At 45.2% G+C, this 24,284-nt stretch overlaps 1 protein-coding gene across 5 annotated transcripts in view; it reads right to left on the bottom strand.

Moving 5' to 3' along the window:
* The window catches only part of stard3nl (STARD3 N-terminal like), a 42,789-nt gene that overhangs the window by 5,786 nt on the left and 12,719 nt on the right, over window positions 1-24,284 (bottom strand). For 4 of the 5 annotated variants that reach the window (XR_013547173.1, XM_078397583.1, XM_078397587.1 and 1 more), the window contains exons 2-7: window positions 11,420-11,693; window positions 9,522-9,599; window positions 9,351-9,428; window positions 6,478-6,531; window positions 6,254-6,374; window positions 5,232-5,330 (exon numbers count right to left, since the gene is read on the bottom strand). Coding sequence is in view for 4 of the 5 variants with exons in the window: in XM_078397583.1 (XP_078253709.1) it covers window positions 5,232-5,330; window positions 6,254-6,374; window positions 6,478-6,531; window positions 9,351-9,428; window positions 9,522-9,599; window positions 11,420-11,644 (655 nt within the window). In the remaining variant the exon portion in view is untranslated. Of the gene's footprint in view, window positions 1-5,231; window positions 5,331-6,253; window positions 6,375-6,477; window positions 6,532-9,350; window positions 9,429-9,521; window positions 9,600-11,419; window positions 11,694-17,012; window positions 17,035-24,284 lie in introns of those variants that run through there. The other variant, XM_078397584.1, reaches the window with a different exon arrangement.

The raw sequence follows: 24,284 nt of genomic DNA, 5'->3' as shown, positions 1-24,284 counted from the left end.
TTAAAAATATAACACCGATTTCAATGAAACTTCTTTCATTGGCACCAAAGGGACGACAGTGAGTAAGGTGGGCCTAAAATTGTCGCGCTATCGTGCACCGTTTTGGCCGTAGTTCAGGAACAAACAAACAAACGTTTTAGTATATAGATGACTATGTTGCCAATGAAAATATGCTCAAAAATATGTTTTCTTAAATTTCTTCACAGGAGACAGCAATCTAGTGAATCAATGGTATATCCTACGTTGCATCAACACCCTTTCTGTAGCACAGACCAAAACAGGTGACCTCCTGCCCTGTATCAGAGGATCGGTATCAATAGAGGTTTCAACCAATTTCTGCATAAAACATTTGCAAGACAGGGGATGTGGTTATCAGACCTATCTAATTGCAGCACTTCTCAAATTCAAGGGCAGTCGAGTTTTGTTTTTGTGGCATGCACAAGGGCATTGAGGTAGAGTTACAATGAAAATGTTGCTTGCATCAGCATAACAGCCACATAGACTCGGACAACACACAAAACATCAATTATACACAAATTGTGCCAGACAGTGGAAAGAAACAAAACTTCCAAAAAAATCAAGACATCAGTGGAAAAACACAAAGTCAAATTTAATGAAGAGTCCAATGCTAGTTCAGTCTCACCCTACAGACAGCATTAAACTGTGCACCTTAACACTGCAGTCTAAAGTGGGAAGGTGATTGGCCAAAGATCTGACAGATATCCGCTTGAATATGCTGAAGGTCCATTCATTGTTTAGCACCTATTTATAATTTACAATTACACTTCTGAGAATCAGCATCAGTTTCCCTTGTAGTGACAAGAACGGGATTTATACGAAAACCCCCCAACCAGAAAGCAGAAGTGCCTATTTTAACTGACACACCATATGTTTGATTGATGCAACAAATGCTTTCAAAAGAAATTTTAAACACTGTTTAAGGATTACAGTTATTGGGATGAATAATAATAATAATAATAATAATATTCATTTATTGTCATTGCAACGAGTACAACGAAATTAAAAAACAGCCAATCCTGACGGTGCGTACAAACATATATGCAATAAATGCAAAAACAAATAAATACATAAATACAATTAAATTAAGTACAAGATTTTTTAACGGTGTTGCCTAGTGCACAGGTAGTGTTCAGTTCTCGTATGGCCCTGGGGTAAAAACTGTTCTTAAGTCTGTTTGTTCGGGATTTGATTGACCTGAAACGTCGACCAGAGGGCAGATGAACAAACAGACGGTGGCCGGGGTGGGATGGATCTTTTATTATTTTGCCTGCTCTACTGAGGCAGCGCAGGCTGAACAGGTGCTCCAGGGAGGGCAGTGAGCAGCCGATGATTTTCTGGGCCGTCGTGATGACCCTCTGAAGGGCCTTCCTGTCCTTTTCTGAGCAGCTGGCATACCATGTGGTTATACAGTATGCCAGCACACTCTCGATGGAGCAGCGATAGAAGGACAACATGAGCTTCTCCTGCAGGTTGGTTTTCCTGAGGATCCTCAGGAAGTGGAGTCTCTGCTGTGCCTTCTTTACTGTGGTGATGGTGTTGGTAGACCAGGTGAGATCCTCTGCGATGTGCGTACCCAGGAACCTGAAAGCTGGTACCCTTTCCACGCAGACCCCATTGATGTAGAGTGGGTCGTAATCTCCACTGGTTTTTCTAAAGTCAATTATAAGTTCCTTTGTTTTGGAGGAGTTCAGGACCAGATTGTTCACTGAACACCATGCTGCCAGCCTTTGGATTTCATCCCTATAGGCTGTCTCATCTCCTTCTGAGATAAGTCCAACCACAGTCGTGTCATCCGCGAACTTGATGATGGTGTTGGTGGGATGGGTGGGGGCGCAGTCGTGAGTGTAGAGGGAGTAAAGGATGGGGCTCAACACACAGCCCTGTGGTGAGCCGGTGCTCAGTGTAATGGTGGAGGAGAGGTGAGGGCCTATTTTGACTGTCTGGGGGCGGTTGGTCAGGAAGTCCTTGATCCATTTGCAGATGGTTAGGGAAAATCCAAGGTCGGAAAGTTTGGTGACCAGTCTGCTCGGGATGACCGTGTTAAAGGCAGAGCTGAAGTCGAGAAAGAGCATCCTCACATAGCTCCCCTGGTGTTCAAGGTGGGTCAGTGCAGTGTGAAGAGCAGTGTCGATGGCATCCCCTGTAGACCTATTTGCTCTGTAGGCAAACTGGTATGGGTCGAAGGTGGGTGGGAGGCTGGCTTTGATGTGCTGCAGGACCAGTCTCTCGAAGCACTTTGTGATGACCGGTGTGAGTGCTACCGGACGGTAGTCGTTAAGACCGCTGATGACAGGCTTTTTCGGCAGTGGGATGATTATGGCGGACTTCAGGCAGGGAGGGATGGTGGATTTTAAAAGGGACAGGTTGAAGATTTTTGTGAAGACCTCAGATAATTGGTCTGCACATTCCCTCAGCACTCTGCCCGTCACACCATCGGGGCCTGCAGCTTTCCTGGGATTCACTGCTCTGAGCACTCGCTTAACGTCATACTCCTGCACAGTGAAGGTGTTGCTCTCAGGTGCTGGAGAGGGTGTAATGTCTGCCACTGTAGCTTTCACCTCGAAACGAGCAAAGAAACAGTTAAGTTCCTCAGCCAACGAGGCGTCGCCGTCGGCAGTCGTGCGGTTGCTGGTCTTGTAATTGGTGATGTGCTGGATGCCTTGCCATACCCGCCGTGGGTCATTGTTGGAAAAGTGGTCCTCAATCTTCCTCTTGTAGGACGCTTTGGCATCCTTGATGCCTCTCTTCAGGTTGGTTCTAGCAGCACTGTATAGAGCTCTGTCACTAGACCTGAAGGCGGTGTTACGGTCCTTGAGGAGAGACCTGACATCCTTTGTCATCCAGGGTTTTTGATTGGGGTACAACCGGATGCGTTTGTCGACGGTGACAGTTATTGGGATGAACACTATTTCTGGAAATTTCTTGGTTACTTAGGGAAATAATAGATTCCTATTATTGGTTAAAAATAATAGATTCCTTTTATTGCAGGAAATAAATTATGTTGATCAAAAAAAATTGCTAAATATTTGTGTATGATGTTTTGTATAAGGAGGCTACTCTTGCTTATTGACTGTGCATAAGATCTCCTCACAGATAGGGATCTGGTAGCTACACTACAGCAAACGTAAATCATCGCAAAAGCCAAAATATTCAACTTCCAACATTACCACCCTGCTTAGATTTCAGGAGTGTTGAGAAGTGATCAAATTTCTAACCCCCAAAAATGTTAGAAAGTTCCAACAAACCTTGTCTTTATTACAGGAAAATATCTTGTTCCCACAAATGGGCATGCCAGGAAAATGATAATAGGATAATAATTAAGTCCTTGGGAATGAGGTAAGTGGTGCAAGTGCAGACAGACAGACAAGTGGATGGAAATCTGGGTGAAGGGAAAAGCAAGAAATCGAGAAAATGCTCGTGCAAATTTAGAGGTGTGCTGTCATCAGGGGTAGTGTGAATTGTGAGGAAGATGCAATAAGGCTGCAGGGTGACCTGGACAGGTTGTGTGAGTGGGCGGATACATGGCAGATGCAGTTTAATGTAGATAAGTGTGAGGTTATTCACTTTGGAAGTAAGAATAGAAAGGCAGATTATTATCTGAATGGTGTCAAGTTAGGAGGAGGGGGAGTTCAACGAGATCTGGGTGTCCTAGTGCATCAGTCAATGAAAGGAAGCATGCAGGTTCAGCAGGCAGTGAAGAAAGCCAATGGAATGTTGGCCTTCGTAACAAGAGGAGTTGAGTATAGGAGCAAAGAGGTCCTTCTACAGTTGTACCGGGCCCTGGTGAGACCGCACCTGGAGTACTGTGTGCAGTTTTGGTCTCCAAATTTGAGGAAGGATATTCTTGCTATGGAGGGCGTGCAGCGTAGGTTCACTAGATTAATTCCCGGAATGGCGGGACTGTCGTATGTTGAAAGGCTGGAGCGATTGGGCTTGTATACACTGGAATTTAGAAGGATGAGGGGGGATCTTATTGAAACATATAAGATAATTAGGGGATTGGACACATTAGAGGCAGATAACATGTTCCCAATGTTGGGGGAGTCCAGAACAAGGGGCCACAGTTTGAGAATAAGGGGTAGGCCATTTAGAACGGAGATGAGGAAGAACTTTTTCAGTCAGAGGGTGGTGAAGGTGTGGAATTCTCTGCCTCAGAAGGCAGTGGAGGCCAGTTCGTTGGATGCTTTCAAGAGAGAGCTGGATAGAGCTCTTAAGGATAGCGGAGTGAGGGGGTATGGGGAGAAGGCAGGAACGGGGTACTGATTGATAGTGATCAGCCATGATCGCATTGAATGGCGGTGCTGGCTCGAAGGGCTGAATGGCCTACTCCTGCACCTATTGTCTATTGTCTATTGTCTATTGACTCTTAGGAGACGATTGGTGGTGCCAGATAAGAGTCGTTAATCCTCATTTTTACAGATGACAGCGATACCGCCTGGGTCTCCAACACAATACAGCAAGGCCCAATAGCGCCAGTTGGATGTCATACCGCCAGGGAGATTTATTAAAGCAATAATCTGTCAGTTATATTAAAACCTGCACTCTTTAGAATGAAGAAAGAGTAAAAATGTTTCACTGGTTAGCTCCTTGGACATGTTCTGCCATAAAAATTGATGTAAACTAAGCAAGGAAATAGGTTCCAGGAGATCATCAGATTGCAAGTGGTTTATACCGAGATGAAAACCATAAAACATATTAGAAGGGAAATGCACTCTGGCAACAGGCTCAAGAGTTTGAGACATTCTGTATCATATCATGCAACAAAGAGATAAGAACCTGTACAGTAAAGAGGTGAGAAATGTTGGCAGATAATTGGAGTGGCGTTGTAATTTCTTAGCAGAGAACTTTATTTCAGCATTGAGACACCATGAGGACCACTAGCAATGAGAAGGGGCAAAGGGCATGGCTACTACATTTCTGCTGAATGTCCCTGGTTGTTACCACGTGAGTTGTTGCTGCAATAACTGGTTCATCAACAGCTCATGGGCCTTTTGCTCCTTATTGTCAATTCATGCAAGCACATGAATGTATATTTCAAAATGAATGAATCAAATCAAATCCTCAATATTCTTCTTGTTATTGTCACACAATAAACACGCTACAGGAAATTAATGGCCAACATTTCCCATAAAAAGCTGTTACTAGCTCTATGAAATCAAACGCAGTTAGAGATGATGTTACTATTTCCAGCATTCTTTAGCAATACTCACCCACAACAGATTCAGGAGGAGAATAAAACTGGCCATCTGAGAGAGGGCCAGGTAGAATAAGAGGTGCTTGGTCTGATAAGTCAGATATAGTAAAGACTCCTGGAATAAAAAGGATAATATTGAGATGAAAGACACTAGCTGAGTTATTACATTACTTAGAAGCTATACAGACACTCCCTGACCTAAGTAAGGGTTATGTTTTATAAACCCTTACGTAAGTCAGATTTTATGCAAGGCAGAATCACCGTAAAACTAGATAAAAACAAAAAAAGAAAGGTTCTGGAACCGAGGGTGTTGGAAAATTCGTTCAACCTGTACTCCAAATGTAGTCTGACCAATGCCTTATAAAACCTCAGCATTACCTTCCTGCTTTTATGTTCTAGTCGAGTAACTCAGCAGGTCAGCCTGACCCACTGAGTTATGCTCGAGTAACTCAGCAGGTCAGCCTGACCCATTGAGTTACTATAATACTTTGTGTCGTTTTATCTTAAAACGAGCACTGATACTGCTGGTCTGCACCAGCGAGCCCTTCTTCAGCAGCTGCCACACCGACTGGTTGATGCGGCTGTTGCGGCTTACGTTGTAGCCCTTGCCCGACAGGGCCTTCTTTAGGCTGCCACCAGGAGGCACGGTCACCATGGGGCTTCCTCCCTTCTCAACAGATGATGTTTCTTCCAGTCGGCTGTCTCTTTGTCCACTGTACGCCACCCACCCCACCCCCCCCGACATCTTCCACCTTGATGAGGAGAAGGCAACGGAGGGGGAGTGGTGAAGACGTCAGCAAACCCAAGGGAGGAGGAGGTGGCAGGGGAAATTTTGTTTCTAATTCAAAAATGGTACTATAACAGTAGAGTAGACCGGGAATAGGTTGTTAAGCAAAAGACCAGATAGGCAACATTGAAAAGACAGTGTAGACTTCAATACTCGTGATTCATCTTTTATCAGGACTTTGTATATCATCTGCTCTACCTAGTGTACTGAGGGATAGTAAACTTAAAAGTAAATAGAGAAACTTTACTAACTGTTTTCATCCTTTGCCTCTTGTGGCAAAACTTTAAAATCCAGAAACCACGTCTCGATCCAGGCCAGTATGAAGGAGACTATTGGCAGCAAATAGGCAAAGGCTGTACCTTCCATCAAGAGCTAAAGTGAAATCAGACATATTTAGGTTAAAGAAATTAGGTGCAGAAGTATATCTCAGCATAAATCTTTTGGACAGAATTTAAGGTTCATGATTACTTCATACCTTGGAAATTATGACCTTTACAATTAGAAAGGCACTGGTAACAGCAGTTGTAATCTGGAACAGAAGAAGCATTCCCAGTTATGGGGCTTTGAGCACTCATGAAAACTTCTGCGCCTAATCTAACTGTTACTTGAATGAAGGCATATTTACAGTGAAAAGGGAACTCAAGGTAAAGGAACCATTAGGAGGTAGCGACCACAATATGATAAATTTTAATCTGCAATTTGAGGGGGAGAAGGCGATATCGGATGAGTTGGTATTGCAGCTAGTCAAAGGGGATACAGAGGCATGAGGGACGAGCTGGCCAAATTTGACCGGAAAGGGACTCTAGCAGGGATGACGGCGGAACAGCAATGGCAGGAATTTCTGGGAATAATCCAGAAGATGCAGGATCTTTTCATTCCACAGAGGGAGAAAGATTCTAGGGGGAGAAAGAGGCGACCGTGGCTGACAAGGGAAGTCACAGACAGAATAAAACTAAAAGCGAGGGCGTATAACATAGCAAAGTTTAGTGGGAAGCCAGAGGATTGGGAAACTTTTAAAGAACACCAGAGAGTAACTCAAAAGACAATAAGGGGAGAAATAATGAAATACAGAGGTAAGCTAGCCAATAACATAAAAGAGAATAGCAAGAGTTTCTTCAGTTATATAAAGAGCTAGAAAGAGGCAAGAGTGGACATTGGACCGCTGGAGAATGATGCAGGAGAAGTGATAATGGGGAATAAAGAAATGGCAGAGGAGTTGAACAACTTTTTTGCATCAATCTTCACAGTGGAAGACACCAACAACGTGCCTGAAATTCAAGAAGTCAGGGAGTCAAAGTTAATGGAGTGGCAATTACTAGGGAGAAGATGCTTGGGAAGCTGAAAGGGCTGATGGTGGATCGGTCACCTGGGCCAGATTGACTGCACCCTAAAAAAGAGGTGGCTTTAGAGACTGTGGTGGCATTGATAGTGATATTTCAGGAATCACTAGTCAGGAGTGGTCGCAGATGATTGGAAAACTGCCAATATTATCCCACTGCACAAAAAGGGAGCAAGGCAGAATAGTAGGAACTTTAGGACAGTTAGTCTGACTTTGGTGGTTGGTAAGATTTTAGAGTCCATTATAAAGGATAAGGTTACAGAGTACTTAGAGGTTCATTTAAAATAGGCTGAATTAGGCATGGCTTTGTGAAGGGGAAGTCTTGCTTGACAAATTTGCTGGAATTCTTTGAAGAAGTAAATAGCAGGACAGACAAAGGATAGTCAGTAGATATTGTTTACTTAGATAAGGTGCCATACGTTTGGTTGCTAAGGAAGATAAGAGCCCATGGTGTCAAAGGGCAGATACAAGCATGGATAGCAGGTTGGCTGGATGGCAGAAGACAAAGTGGCAATAAAGGGGTCTTTTCGTGGTTGGCTGCCAGTGACTAGTGGAGTTCTGAAAGAGTCGGTGCTGGGGCTGCTACTCTGCACGTTGTATATTAATGATTTGGAAGAGGGGGATTGAAGGCTTTGTGGCCAAGTTTGTGGATGATACGAAAATAGCTGGAGGGGCAGGTAGTGTAGAGAAAGCAGGGACTCTGCAGAAGGACATGGACAGGTTGGGAGAGTGGGCAGAGAAATGGCAGATGGAATCTAGTGTAGCAAAGTGTGTAGTCATTCATTTTGGTAGTAGGAACAATGGCGTAGACCATTTTCTAAATGGGGTGAGAATCCAGAAATTGGAGGTGCAAAGGGACTTGGGAGTCCCTGGTGCAGGAATCCCAAAAAGTTAATCTGCAAGTCGAATCGGTAGTAAAGAAAGCAAACACAATGCGAACAGCATTCATTTCAAGGGGGCTTGTATACAAAAACAGAGATATAATATTGAGGCTCTATAAGGCGCTGATAAGCCTGCATTTGGAATATTGTAAGCAATTATGGGCACCATGTCTGAGGAAGGATGTGCTGGCTCTGGAAAGGGTCCAGAGGAGGTTTACAAGAGTGATCCAGGAATGAGTAGGTTAACCTATGATGAGCGTTTGTCGGCACTGGGCCTGTACTCACTGGAGTTCAAAAGAACGAGGGGTGAAGTCTTTGAAACATACAGAATAGTGAAAGTCTTGGATAGGGTGGACGTGGAGAGGATATTTCTACTAGTTGGAGAGTCTGCGACAAGAGGTGATAGCCTCAGAATTAAAGGACGTTCTTTTAGGAAGATGAGGAGAAATTTCTTTAGTCAGAGGGTGGTGAATCTGTGGAATTCTTTGCCACAGAAGGCTGAGGAGGCCAAGTCAGTGAATATTTTTAAGGCAAAGATAGATAGATTCTTAATTAGTACAGGCGTCAGAGGTTATGGGGAGAAGGAAGGAGAATGGGGTGAGGAGGGAGAGATAGATCAGCCATGATTGAATGGCAGTGGACGATGGGCTGAATAGCTAAATTCTACTCCTATTCCTTATGACCTTATGAAAAGCAAGCTGGTGCTTTACCATTTCTAGTACTCTCAGTGTCTCCAACATGTTCAGGATGCTCTGTTGTCTATGCAGTGGGAAAACAACATTTGGAGGAAAAAGCTAATATTCTCATCCAATAGATCAGTTATTGATTATTGGTTGTCAGGATACAACGTCTATAATCACCATTGCATTAGATTTGCCTTTTGGAACCAAACAAAAAGGCAAGTTTATTGCTCAGGTGATTGTAGAGAATATATCCTCCTTCTTGGTTCAATGGGACAGTTAGCACTAAGAGCGTTGATTCTTTCCCCTGCAATATAGTGCCATAACCTAAAAATCAGATGTGTACAATTTGTTTCTGATTTTTGCCTGATTTGAAAAGAGTTGTGTTTCTGGGCTACATTTAATAGATGTCAATTTCCTATCAGAACAGTCAAGAAGAGTCACTCACCGCAATCACCCACCAGTGGCGTAACCTACACAGTGCGTATGCAAACACCAGCATAAAGAATCGAAATACTGCCAGTAACTGCAAAAACAAAGAGAGATAGATAAAACTCGCACCAGGTTTAGAATGTAGCAATATGCAAGTTCTTCAAGGGAAATGAGAAAATGTACTCACAAATATATCGAAGTAAGACTTGCGGAAATCATAATGAATAACTTCATTCTTTAAACTATAAATTATGCCTCCTTCTACCTAGAATTCATAAACAGAAAGATAAATAGAATCACTTTGTCAGCAGTTGTTATTGAAACTGAGTGAAATAATGTTACATCTAGAAATGTTTGGCAACTTATTTTGAATTTAAAATGTGGATCAAATACACAGAACAATTTTTACCACTCAAAGAGACAACACTTTATTAATAATTATTTCAACAAAATTAATGTGCTCTGTTTGTGGGATTCTAAACAGTGCCGCTATTAATGCCACATTGTCACAGTGTCATAGCCCGGAAACAGGCCCTTCAGCCCAAGTCGTCCATGCTGATCAAGATCCCCATCTAAGCTGGTCCCATGTGTCTGTGTTTGGCCCATATCTTTCTAAACCTTTCCCATTCATGTACCTGTCCAAGTGTGTTTTAAATGCTGTTATAGAACTTGCCTCAACTTGAGGGGCAACTCAACCAGAGGGTGGTTGTCCATATACCCACCACCCTGATTGAAAAAGTTTCCCTTCAGGTTCATATTAAATATTGCCCATCTCATTCAAAAGCAATACACCTCACTTATCTGCATTAAGCCCCATAAGCCCTTAATTCCTCAGTACTCTTGGTGAGATGAAGAGCCTGTTGTAATTTTTGATAACCTTCTGTATTATTTACGATACCGCCCACTTTAATGTCAGCTGTAAACTTATTAAATCTTGCCTTGTACATTTTCATCCAAATCCCTGAGGCACACCACTCGTCACAGGCCTCCAGTCCGAAAAACAGCCTTTCACTGCCACCGTTGCCTTCTTTCCATGAAACCAATTCTGTATCCAGTTTGCTAGATCTCCAAGGATCCCATATGATCTAACCTTCCAGAGCAGCTACCATGCGGAACCTTATCAAAGGCTTTGCTGAGGTCCATATAACATATGTCTACAGCAATGCCCTCATCAACCTTTTTGGTTATCTCTTTCGACTGTGGGAGGCAACCGCAGCACCCGGGGAAAACTCACGCAGTCACGGGAAGAACGTACAAACTGTACAGACTGCACCTGGAGTCAGGATCGAACCTGGGTCTCTGGCGCAAGTCTACCACTGCGTCACCGTGCCACCCAGTTCAAAAAAATGAAAGTAGGAGATCGACTCAATTGCAAAATTGAAAGCAAACGTTCCCTGAATATTACAAAAGAAAATAAATCAGATCCACAAAAAATCATGTTGTGCAATTCTGGTCAACTAACCACTGAAATAAAGCTGCTGGCTAAAGATCATAGGGAAAACAGAATTTACTGTCAGGAGAAAAATAGATAAAACTGCAAAAGTCTTCAGGCACAGACCAGCAAAAGAATTTACACATAATTGGGTTTACAACTCTTTCTCGACAAGGAGCAAGGTTGCTAATGGTGTGGAACCAGGAGAGAAAAGGGAACAGGGGTAGAAATATCAACACAAAGCTTATTCATACAGGTTATCTATTGTTTACTGTGACTTCCCAAAAACGTTACTGTCATTAGATAAATAAAAAAATGACCTGATTGTTATGTCTGATTTTGCAATAAGAAACTTTCTGACCAAATCATAGCTGACATCTAAACTATAAAATGAGTATTCCTGACAAAGGCAGAAAACATAACCGGAAACTGGCCTTGATGCCATCTGATCCCAAGGAAAGCTTGTGAACAACTACTCTCTATCCATTTTTGGCGAGATCCTGCCCTCTTTGCTTTCGCCACAAGCCAAACCTCCCACCGATGCCTTCTCTCAGCCGTTACTTAACCACACAATTCAATCCACAAGGTCATTTCATTAAACTACAGAATTATTGAAACCTATTGCAAATCAATAAAAAGAGTTTAATACTTACATTCAATTCAATTATCCACAATAAACCAACAAATAGTAGATCAAACGTAACAAATAAACAGAAAGTCCTCCTGACATCAGAAATATTTCTTTTCTCAATTGGTTTATACGAGTCTAACCTAGCTGCAACTTGGGCTGCGGTGATGGATTGCACAGTACTGAGGGAGGCACTGTGTCCAAAGGAATTGACTCCAGCATTTTCCGGGCCAGTCGGCAATTTGCTCATCCTGCAAGGGCCTGGCGCCAATCATTAACAGATTCAGCATCACCACAAGCTGCAAAAGAACAGAAAGGTAAGAGCTCAGGAGTGCAGTTTTAAAATGATTTAATAAAACTAACTAGACTCGAATGAAGATAAAAGTGAACAACTTATTGGTGGAAATCAGCAACCACAAATTATCATATAGTAAAAGGGAAATAAACTGTTCTCTTCTTTCTACCCCCCCCCAACCGGCATTTACCCCAGTAAATAAATAATGTGTCCCCAGAGAACAGTGCCCTTCTACAATTAGAAGCTTGATAACTATGCTAGAGAGCACCTTTAAAATAGAACAACACTCCACGCACTTCCCAAGAACATTAATGAAATTTGACAAAAACACACCAGAAAATAGTAACGGATCAGTCAAAAACATGATGAGCTTGATAGGTCTTAAAGCAGGAAAAGGAGGAAAGAAGTAGAGAAACAGTGTGAAGGACCTGAGTAGCTATCTCCCAGTTGCCAAACATTTTAACTCCCCTTCCACTCCCGTACTGACTTTTCTGTCATGGGTCTCCTCCACTGTCAGAGTGAGTGAGGCCACACACAAATTGGAGCAAAAGCATCTCATATTTCATTTGGGCAGCTTACAACCCAGCATATTGATTTCCCTAACTTCAAGTAACCCTTGCTTTCCCTCCCTCTCCGTCCCCCCCATACCCTAGTCCTCTTGCTAATTTCACCGTTTGTATCCCATCGTTATCCTTTCGTCTCCTGCCAAAAATGAACCATTGATGACTCCACCTTTCCCGAGTCATCGATGCAGAATCTCCTTTGTTCTGTACCTTACAATACCTCTAGTTTCCCTCCCTCCCTGACTCTCAATCTGATGAAGGATCTCAACCAGAAACGTCACCTATTCCTTTTCTCCAGAGATGCGGTCTGACCCAGAGTTACTCCAGCTTGTTACGTCTATCTTTAGTAGCTGAAGACTTGGCCACAGATGATGGAGTGATTTTAATCAAAACCGAAAGTCCAGAAATAGAGGAATACAAAGATTTCAAGGATCGGAGAGCACTGTGGATTTTAGAACTTGGCTATGGAGGAACACAGAAAACCAGAATGAGGATCTAAAATTGCAGCATTGCTTAACTGGGAGTCAGTGATTCTCCACAAGCTCCGAGGTGATGGGTGAAACAGATGTAGTGCAGGTAAAGATCTGCTGTGGTTATAACACCAAGTCAGAAGCTGGGTATCCTGGAGCAAGTGACTCATCTCCCAACACTCGAAGGGCTTTCCACCCACTATGCAAGTGCAACTCAGCGATGTGACAGAAGGCTTTCCACTCACCTACATTAATGTAGCTGCAACAACACTATTCAGAAAAAAATAGCCTGCTTGATTAGCATCCCAACTGAGATACTAACCATTCAAATGAACTATCGTTGTTGCAGCACCATGTGCCACCTTCAAAATTGCAGGCTACTCCAATAGCATGTCAGAAGTGCACCATGGGCATGTGAACACCAATACCTGCATTTTGTCCTTAATGTCACACGTAATTGTGTCTTGATAATATATTGTTGTCCCTTTTGCAGAGTAGACTTGATGGTCCGAATGGCCTAATTCTGCTCCTATCACATGACCTCATGAGTACAAAAACAGGGAAGTAATGTTGAACCTGAATAAAACACCACAGAGCTCATAAAAATGGGAAGCGAAACTCTATCACCAAAGGGTGGTGAAAGGCATAAAAGCCATAAAGTGTGAAGAGTCAAATACGAACCACCAGATTCAGGAGCAGCTACTTCCTCGTTGTTATCAGTCTACTGCATGGACATCTCAGAAACTAAGGGTGTCGGCCCAACCTACATCTTTTTAAACTATTTTTAAACTGCACTTTCCTGTGTAGCTGTAACACTACAGTGCCTTTCCAATAATGTTTGGGAAAAAGACCCATCATTTATTTATTTGCCTCTGTACTCCACAATTTGAGATTTGTAATAGAAAAAAATCACGTGTGGTTAAAGTGCACATTGTCAGATTTTATTAAAGGCCATTTTTATACATTTTGGTTTCACCATGTAGAAATTACAGCTGTGTTCACACATGGTCCCCCCCCCCCCCCCCCCCCCCCATTTCAAGGCACCATAATGTTTGGGACACATGGCTTCACAGGCGTTTGTAATTGCTCAGGTGTGTTTAATTGCCTCCTTAATGCAGGTAGAAGAAAGCTCTCAGCACTTTCCTCCAGTCTTTCCATCACATTTGGAAACTTTTATTGCTGTTTATGAACATGAGGACCAAGTTTGTGCCAATGAAAGTCAAAGAAGCCATTATGAGACTGAGAAACAAGAATAAAACTGTTAGAGACATCAGCCAAACCTGAGGGTTACCAAAATCAACTGTTTGGAACATCATTAAGAAGAAAGAGAGCACTGGTGAGCTTACTAATCACAAAGGGACTGACAGGCCAAGGAAAACGTCTGCAGCTGATGACAGAACAATTCTCTCTACAATAAAGAAAAATCCCCAAACACCTCAGAGCTGCCAACCTTATCAAACCAAAAAAAGGAACACAGATGGCAAAAAAAAGAGAGGAATTTTTAGTGAAAAAAAGGAATTTTGCAATTTAACAAAACTTACAACCACACGCAATACAGGTTGTACTTTCAATACAGGAAATTGTGATGTCCAGTGCTCAACCTATTATCTCCATCATTTATCTACATGAAATAGTCCAGAATGGTTCAATCCAACAAAGTACATGTATCTAGTGTTTCATTTTCGGTCCTCAAACTAAGTCAACAGAGGTTCTAATGTATGTTTGTCCACTCATATTCAGTCCTTGCTGGAGAGCTTTTTGTTATAAGCAATGGTTGCCTGTTTGCACTTCTCCAGAAACCTTTCACTGAACTTCACTTGATGACAACTGTTTTTTTTAGCACAGCTATACACTTTCTGTGTGAGGAAATCTGAGTGTTTGTGTGCTAAGACTTGGGCAAAATTCAGTGGAGTTTTTCCTTTTTAAAACTGGCAATTTTAAACCAATGCCTTTGGTCAACAGAGTGATAATATTAATTTTCAGCGATGCAGTTGAGTTTATTTTGTTTCTTGGTGGTTAATGAAGTTGCGCAGCCTTAAAATGACAACAATTAGAGAACTAGTCCGTCTGAAGTACACTACAGCTAAATAAAAAAACAGGTTTGATGGAAGGATTGAGCTAAACTGTTTCAGCAGTCACACAACCTGGAGTCAGTGCGGCCTTTAGTGCAGGATGCACGGCTGCCTCAAGACATACCAGTGAGTAGTCATCAAAAGTGACTCCGGGCTGGCGAAAGGGGGAATCTATCTGGGTCTGACCTGAAAAGCAATTGGTCCCAGGCAGGAGAGTGGCTGCAAAGGCTCACCCCCCCCCCCCCCCCCCTCTCTTCTCTCCCCTCCTTTCTTATCCTTTTCCCTTCCTACCTACCTCTGTATGTTGCTGGCAAACTGCGCTCTCTAGAAGTCGGCTGCCAAACGCCAGGTTTCAGCCCAGTCTGCAGCCATGGCGAGCCGCCTTTCAGTCTGTTGCTGATGGAGGCGGCAGCTCGCGCTCCGGGCCACGGCGGTCCATGGTCAGGGACTCGTGCTCCGGGCCGCGGCGGCCCAGGGACAGTGACTCGTGCTCCGGGCCGCGGGACTCGTGCTCCGGGCCGCGGGGGCCCAGGGTCAGGGACTCGTTCTCCGGGCCGCGGGGGCCCAGGGTCAGGGACTCGTGCTCCGGGCCGCGGGGGCCCAGGGACAGTGACTCGTGCTCCGGGCCGCGGCGGTCCATGGTCAGGGACTCGTGCTCCGGGCCGCGGCGGTCCATGGTCAGGGACTCGTGCTCCGGGCGGCCCAGGGACAGGGACTTGTGCTCCGGGTCGCGGGACTCGTGCTCCGGGCCGCGGGGGCCCATGGTCAGGGACTCGTGCTCCGGGCCGCGGGGGCCCAGGGTCAGGGACTCGTGCTCCGGGAGCCCAGGATTTTTAAAAAAACGTATTTTACTAAGAAAAATCGTACTGCCAAAATTATCTAAAAAAAAGTAATAAATATGGCAAAAACGTAATGGTTGGCAGCTCTGCACCTGTCCGACAGATCAGAAACACTCTTCAGGAGTCAGGTGTGGATTTGTCAATGACCACTGTCTGCAGAAGAATTCATGAACAGAAATACAGAGGCTACACTGCAAGATGCAAACCACTGGTCAGGTGGTCAGGTTACAGTTTGCTAAGAAGTACTTAAAAGAGCAACCACAGTTCTGGAAAAAGATCTAGTGGACAGATGAGACGAAGATTAACTTATATCAGAATGATGGCAAGAGCAAAGTATGGAAGAGGGAAGGAACTGCCCAAGATCCAAAGCATATCACCTCATCTGTGAAACACAGTGGTGGGGGTGTTATGGCCGGGGCATGTATGGCTGCTGAAGGTACTGGCTCACTTATCTTCATTGATGATACAACTGCTGATGGTAGTAACATAATGAATTCTGAAGTGTATAGACACATCCTATCTGCTCAAGTTCAAACAAATGCCTCAAAACTCATTGGCTGGCGGTTCATTCTACAGTAAGGAGGTTCATTCTACAGTAAGACAATGATCCCTAACATACTGCTTCTTCTTCTTGCGTTTGAGGCAGCAGAAGTTATGTAACGCCCTCGAGGCGCTGTAGACAAAAGTGGCAATCCCGTGAGTGTCGTTCTCGGTGCAGGCGGCCAGGGCATAACCAGGGATCTTCAGATGGGAGCTGTCACTTTTGTGAGTCTCTTGGAGCAGGATTGCAGTGACTTCGTGGGTCTGTAGCAGATATTCAATGATGGTGGTCTTCGCTTTGGTGAGGCCTTCCGCATTCAGCTGCAGCAAGGCGATGCCATCCGGTTCGACATCCGTAGGTGCCCGCCCTAAGAAGGGCGCATGCTCCGGGTTGGCACCAACTGCAGCGACTGAGGTAACATTTGGGCTGCAAGCTGTTGTTGTTGTTTGTTCGTTGTTATTTCTGCTATTTCTGCTTCCTCTACTGCTGTCTCTCTTTGTTGTCGTTTGCCTGACCGAGGTCAGTTGACAGGGCTCACCAGGAGGAATGGTGCTAAACATACTGCTAAAGCAACAAAGGAGTTTTTCAAAGCTAAAAAAATGGTCAATTCTTGAGTGGCCAAGCCAATCACCTGATCTGAACCCAATTGAATATGCCTTTTATATACTGAAGAGGACTAGCCCCCAAAACAAGCATAAGCTAAAGATGTCTGCAATACAGGCCTGGCAGAGCATCACCAGAGAAGGCAACCAGGTGATGTCCATGAATTGCAGACTTCTAGCAGTCATTGCATGCAAAGGATATGCAACAAAATTTAAACAGAATGCTATCCACTCACCTACATAAATGTAGCTGCAACAACAACACTTCAGAAAAAATAGCCTGCTTGATTAGCATCCCAACTGGGATACTAACCATTCAATTGAACTATCGTTTTTGCAGCACCATGTGCCACCTTCAAAATTGCAGGCCCAAAAAAGGATGTCAGAAGGACAAGGGGACTATGGGCATGGGAACAGCAACACAAGCAGTTTCTCCTTAGTCACATGTAATTGTGTCTTGAAAATATATTGTTGTCCCTTTTGCAGAATAGATGATAGTCCGAATAGCCTAATTCTGCTCCCATCACATGACCTATGTACAAAAACAGGGAAGTAATGTTGAACCTGAATAAAACACCACATAGTTCATAAATCAGGCATATGAACGAGGTAAAAAAAGAGGAAAAGAGAGGGGTACAGCGGGGGTCAAAAAATTGGAAAATTTACACACAAAATTACTAGTTTCAAGCCTCTTTTAGTGCATTTCAAAGTAAAAACACATCACAAAATAATGTGAATATGTCACTGTATACTAATAACATTTTAGAAACATAGAAAATAGGTGCAGGAGTAGGCCATTCGGCCCTTCGAGCCTGCACCGCCATTCAATATGATCATGGCTGATCATCCAGCTCAGTAACCTGTACTTGCCTTCTCTCCATACCTCCTGATCCCTTTAGGCTCAAGGGCCACATCTAACTCCCTCTTAAATATAGCCAATGAACTGGCCTCAACTACCTTCTGTGGCAGAGAATTCCACAGACTCACCACTCTCTGTGTGAAGAAATGTTTTCTCATCTCGGTCCTAAAAGACTTCCCCCTTATCCTTAAGCTGTGACCCCTGGTTCTGGACTTCCCCAACATCGGGAACAATCTTCCCGCATCTAGCCTCTCCAACCCCTTAAGAATTTTATATGTTTCTATCAGATCCCCCCTCGGTCTTCTAAATTCCAGCGAGTATAAGCCTAGTCTATCCAGTCTTTCTTCATATGAAAGTCCTGCCATCCCAGGGATCAATCTGGTGAACCTTCTCTGTACTCCCTCTAAGGCTAGAATGTCTTTCCTCAGATTAGGAGACCAAAACTGTACACAATACTCCAGATGCGGTCTCACCAAGGCCCTGTACAACTGCAGCAGAACCTCCCTGCTCCTATACTCAAATCTTCTTGCTATGAATGCTAATATACCATTCGCTTTCTTCACTGCCTGCTGCACCTGCACGCTTGCTTTCAATGACTGGTGCACCATGACACCCAGGTCACGTTGCATCTCCCCTTTTCCTAATTGGCCACCATTCAGGTAATACTCTGCTTTCCTGTTCTTGCCACCAAAGTGGATAACCTCACATTTATCCACATTATATTGCATCTGCCATGCATTTGCCCACTCTCCTAATCTATCCAAGTCACTCTGCAGCCTCCTAGCATCCTCCTCGCAGCTAACACTGCCACCCAGCTTTGTGTCATCCGCAAACTTAGAGATATTGCATTCAATTCCCTCGTCCAAATCATTACTTTTGAAGTAAATTCACACATTAATTGATAATCAGCCCAAAAAAGTGGTCATTGGCTTTTCTGCTGTGTTTTATATTTTAACCCCGTCTTAATTAATTTAGTTATATAATCTTCCACTTAAATTTAATATTTACTCATTACAGTTCCATCACTGATTTTCTGGCACTCTTGGTTCCAGAGCTTTGCTGGTTTATCGAGCCGGCTATGGGGAAAGATGTGCTGGCTCCAGGAGGGCTGGAGTTCCAGAGCCCCGGCTGTAAGTTGCAAATTCAATCCACCGATCGGCCGTGGAAGTCCCAATGAATTCAAGATTGGCTGCCTTGCCCAGCCTAGGTGCCACATTTTCAGGAAATTTTATGATTGAACAGCTCTGACTAAAGTCAGGAAATTTTGTGATTGGACAGCTCTGATTAAAGTCAGGAATTTTTGTGATTGGACAGCTCAGATAAACAAATATCTGGATTGGTGAAATAAAAATTAAACGCTGAAAAAGGTCATAAACAATTGATTATTAAGAAACAACCGGTTAAGAAAAATACCTCCGGAGACCCCTTGTTTGGCATAGCAACCCTGTTTATAGAGGAGGAAAACAAGGGTGGTATAGACAGGTAACTGCAGCAGGGGTTCCACTGGCTCTCCCCCTTCCCCCTCCAGCCAGGTGACCCCCAGTACTCCCCACATCGGTCCTCATGCCCCCCTCTGCCCTGCGAACCCACCACCCCCCCACCATACATCCCCTCCACCTGCCCCCCTGCCTCCATCCGACCCCAACCCCTACCATTGCCGGGTGTTCACCATCCCCCCTGACCTCCCCCTTTCAGACACCGAACGGTCGGTCCTCAGCAGAGGCCTTACCTTTGTTCCCCTCCGCCCCCACATCAACGAGTTCCGCGTCCGCCATGACGTGGAGCTCTTCTTCCGCCGCCTCTGAGCCTTTTTCCATGGTAAGGAGTCCCGACCCCCCACTGATGACCCCTTCTCTCGTCTCCAATGGACCCCCTCCTCTTGGACCCCCCCGTTTGGCCAACTACCCTCACTAGAACATTTTATCTCAAACTGCCGGCGTGACATCAGCCGCCTCAAATTCTCCACTCCCCTGACTAACTCCAACCTCTCCCCTCCTGAACGTGCAGCCCTCCACTCACTCCGCAACAACCCGGACTTAATCATTAAACCCGCTGACAAGGGAGGGGCTGTGGTAGTCTGGCGTGCTGATCTCTACCGGACCGAGGCCAGACGACAAATATCAGACACCTCTTCCTACCTATCCCTGGACCATGACCCCACCGATAAACACCAGACCTTTATCAGCAGCACCATCACTGACCTTATCATCTCTGGCGATCTACCCCCCAGTGCCTCCAATCTCATAGTTCCCCAGCCCCGCACGGCCCGATTCTACCTCCTACCCAAAATCCACAAACACAACTGCCCCGGCAGACCCATTGTCTCTGCCTGCTCATGCCCCACCGAACTTATCTCTACCTACCTCGACTCCATCCTATCCCCCCTGGTTAAATCCCTCCCCACCTGCGTCCAAGACACCTCACACGCTCTCCATCTCCTGGATAACTTCCGGTTCCCAGGCCCCCACTCCCTCATCTTCACCATGGATGTCCAGTCACTCTACACTTCCATCCCCCACAAGGATGGTCTCCAAGCCCTCCGTTTCTTCCTCGACCGTAGAACCAGCCAATCCCCATCGACCAACACTCTCCTCCGCCTAGCAGAGCTGGTTCTTACCCTCAACAACTTCTCCTTTGACTCCTCCCACTTCCTCCAAACCAGAGGCGTAGCTATGGGCACTCGCATGGGCCCTAGCTACGCCTGCCTCTTTGTCGGGTACGTCGAACAATCCCTGTTCCAGACGTACACTGGCCCCATCCCCGAACTCTACCTCCGCTACATCGACGACTGCATTGGTGTTACCTCTTGCACCCATGCAGAACTCACTGACTTCATACACTTCACCTCCAATTTCCATCCTGCCCTTAAATATAACTGGACTATCTCTGACATCTCCCTCCCGTTTCTGGACCTCTCCATCTTCATCACAGGAGACAGACTAGTGACGGACATTTACTACAAACCCACCGACTCGCACAGCTATCTGGACTACACTTCTTCCCACTCAGTCCCCTGCAAAAAGTCTATCCCCTACTCCCAATTCCTCCGTCTACGCCGCATCTGCGCCCGGGATGAGGTGTTTCACACGAGGGCTTCCGAGATGTCCTCGTTCTTCAGAAAATGGGGCTTCCCCTCCTCCATTATAGATGAGGCTCTCACTAGGGTCTCTTCTACATCCTGCAGCTCCGCTCTTGCTCCCCCTCCCCCCACTCGCAACAAGGACAGAATCCCCCTTGTTCTCACCTTCCACCCCACCAGCCAGCGGATCCAACATATCATCCACCAACATTTCCGTCACCTACAACGGGACACCACCACTGGCCACATCTTCCCATCCCCTCCCCTCTCTGCGTTCCGCAGAGACCGTTCCCTCCGTAACTCCCTGGTCCACTCGTCCCTTCCTACCCAAACCACCCCAACCACGGGCACTTTCCCCTGCAACCGCACGAGATGCAACACCTGTCCCTTTACCTCCCCCCTCAACTCCATCCAAGGACCCAAACAGTCTTTCCAGGTGAAACAAAGGTTCACCTGCACCTCCTCCAACCTCATCTATTGCATCCGCTGCTCTAGATGTCAACTTATTTACATCGGCGAAACCAAGCGCAGGCTCGGCGATCGCTTCGCCGAACACCTGCGCTCGGTCCGCATTAACAAAACTGATCTCCCGGTGGCCAAGCACTTTAACTCCCCCTCCCATTCCCAGTCTGACCTTTTTGTCATGGGCCTCCTCCAGTGCCATAGTGAGGCCCGCCGGAAATTGGAGGAGCAGCACCTCATATTTCGCCTGGGCAGTTTGCAGCCCGGTGGTATGAACGTCGACTTCTCCAACTTCAGATAGCTCCTCTGTCCCTCCCTTCCCCTCCTCCTTCCGAGATCTCCCTCTATCTTCCTGTCTCCACCTATATCCTTCCTTTGTCCCGCCCCCCTGACATCAGTCTGAAGAAGGGTCTCGACCTGAAACGTCACCCATTCCTTCTCTCCCGAGATGCTGCCTGACCTGCTGAGTTACTCCAGCATTTTGTGAATAAATCGATTTGTACCAGCATCTGCAGTTATTTTCTTATACTACTGGTATAGACCTCTGCCCTGTATCTCTACCCTCCAGGGAGCCCAGGGTCTCTACCCTGCCTCACCCCAAGACAAAGGGCCGAGAAATGTGTGGAGGAAGAAGGAGTAATCGAGACAAGTGTTGCGGAGGGAGTTAAAATACACCCGCGAAAGACAGCAAAAATAGTAATGCCAATCAGAGCTATGGTAAACTCCCGAGCCGAAGAGACAGACAGCCAGACACCACAAGGATATACATGGCAAGGAAACCACAAGACATGTTGGTAATGAGAGATAAGTATTCTCCTTGACCAAATCCTTACTGGACCCCACTGAGAAAAAAAACCTAATGGGACATGAAATCTGGGAGGCGTTACACGGAGCGACAGGCTTTGGGAGAATGCCACTAGCTAGAGATAGACAGACTGAAATGCTGGGAACAGGAGAACAAAGAAACACTGTGAAAATGGTCATGTGATGGACATCTGGTGAGAACAGAACTGCAAGTAACCATGGCTGAGCAGCATGGCCTTGAGAAGAGTGTCTGGGAACGGTTGTTTATTCAGCACTTGGCTGTGACAACTCAAAATGATGGACTTTAGAATTGTGAGAGCCTTTTTTTAGGGTTGGTTAACTGAAGTTACCCCCTGAGCAACCCGTACCTTACCTTCCATCATGGCACCACCACTAATCCTTCAGCATTTCTTACAGAACCGCCCGAACATTGCGAAGAGCCACTTCATGACTGTGCATTGGCAAATGAACTATTAACCAGTCCGACAGGACCTATAGGATGGACACTGGAACTTGGGCTATGTAATAGTTGCAGACAATGGGGCCATAATAGAAGGCTGGTTCCAAAATGCACTCTCCACCCAGCAGGCAGAACTTTATGCTCTCACTAGGGCGTGCATTTGGCGTGCCAACAAAAGACACTTAACATCTATACCGATTCTCAATATGCCTTCGGCGTTGCCCACCATTTTGGAGCCCTCTGGCAGCATAGAGGCTTTTTAAAGTCTTCCGGCACTCTTATTAAAAACTCCCTTTATGTGACAAATCTGTTACATGCCCTAACTCTCCCACATCGATTAGCCATTATTAAATGTAGTGCACACACACAAGGCATAGATGAGGTTTCTAAAGGAAATGCCCTCGCCGACACCACTGCCCACGCGTCGGCCTCCTACTCCCTTAATATTGTTCCCTCTGAACAAAGAGTTCTTGCACACAGAACAGCTCTGCCAGACATGGGTGAAGTTAAGTTAATACAGGGGAACGCCTCTGCCGTGCAAAAAAATCTTTGGAAACAAGAGGGCTGTGCCATTGATACCCCAATGGGCCTCTGGCTCACCCCTCTTGGACGAGTCTGTGTACCTGATGCAATCTTACCTGGACTGTTAACCTACATACACTCTCTTACTCATGCTGGAAAGGAGGGAATAGTAAGGATGACCAAAGAAACATGGTGGCACCCGAAAATTCAGCAAGAGTGTGGGATATGCCAGCGGAGCAATCCTGGTAAGGCAGTAAAGGGTCCAAAGGGAGTCGCTCCAATGCCATCCCGCCTTTTTGAATGCATACAGATAGATTTTATTGAAATGCCGCATGCAGTGTTATAAATATTGTTTAATAATTGTTGATTTATTTAGTAGATGCATTGAAGCCTTGCCTACTACGAATAACAACAGAAACAACTATTACATTGCTGCTAAAAGAAATCATAGCCTGCTTTGGTTTGCCAAGCACTATCAGCACTGACAATGGTCCTCACTTTATAGCCACTGTTAATAAGGAAATATGCCAGCATTTTAAAATCAAGCAACAATTTCACTGTGTTCACCATCCACAGGCTTCTGGTATAGTCGAAAAGGCAAATGGGATACTCAAGACCAAATTGATTAAGTTAATGGGGGAAATGGGGCAAAGTTGGATTAAGGTCCTTCCCCTCGCTCTGTTTGAGACAATAGACAACAGACAATAGGTGCAGGAGGAGGCCATTCGGCCCTTCGAGCCAGCACCGCCATTCAATGTGATCATGGCTGATCATTCTCCATCAGTACCCCGTTCCTGCCTTCTCCCCATACCCCCTGACTCCGCTATCCTTAAGAGCTCTATCTAGCTATCTCTTGAATGCATTCAGAGAATTGGCCTCCACTGCCTTCTGAGGCAGAGAATTCCACAGATTCACAATTCTCTGACTGAAAAAGTTTTTCCTCATCTTTTTTCTAAATGGCCTACCCCTTATTCTTAAAACTGTGGCCCCTGGTTCTGGACTCCCCCAACATTGGGAACATGTTTCCTGCCTCTAACGTGTCCAACCCCGTAATAATCTTATACGTTTTGATAAGATCCCTTCTCATCCTTCTAAATTCCAGCCCCCAAAACAAGCATAAGCTAAAGATGGCTGCAATACAGGCCTGGCAGAGCATCACCAGATAAGACACCCAGCAACTGGTGAAGTCCATGAATCACTGACTTCAAGCAGTCATTGCATTCAAAGGATGTGCAACAAAATACTAAACATCGCTACTTTCATTTACATGATATTGCTGTGTCCCAAACATTATGGTGCCCTGAAATGGGGGGACCATGTAT

The sequence above is a fragment of the Rhinoraja longicauda genome, chromosome 4 (genome assembly GCF_053455715.1).
Source record: "Rhinoraja longicauda isolate Sanriku21f chromosome 4, sRhiLon1.1, whole genome shotgun sequence".
Classification (NCBI taxonomy): domain Eukaryota; kingdom Metazoa; phylum Chordata; class Chondrichthyes; order Rajiformes; family Arhynchobatidae; genus Rhinoraja; species Rhinoraja longicauda.
This window is presented reverse-complemented; position numbering and strand designations above follow the sequence as displayed.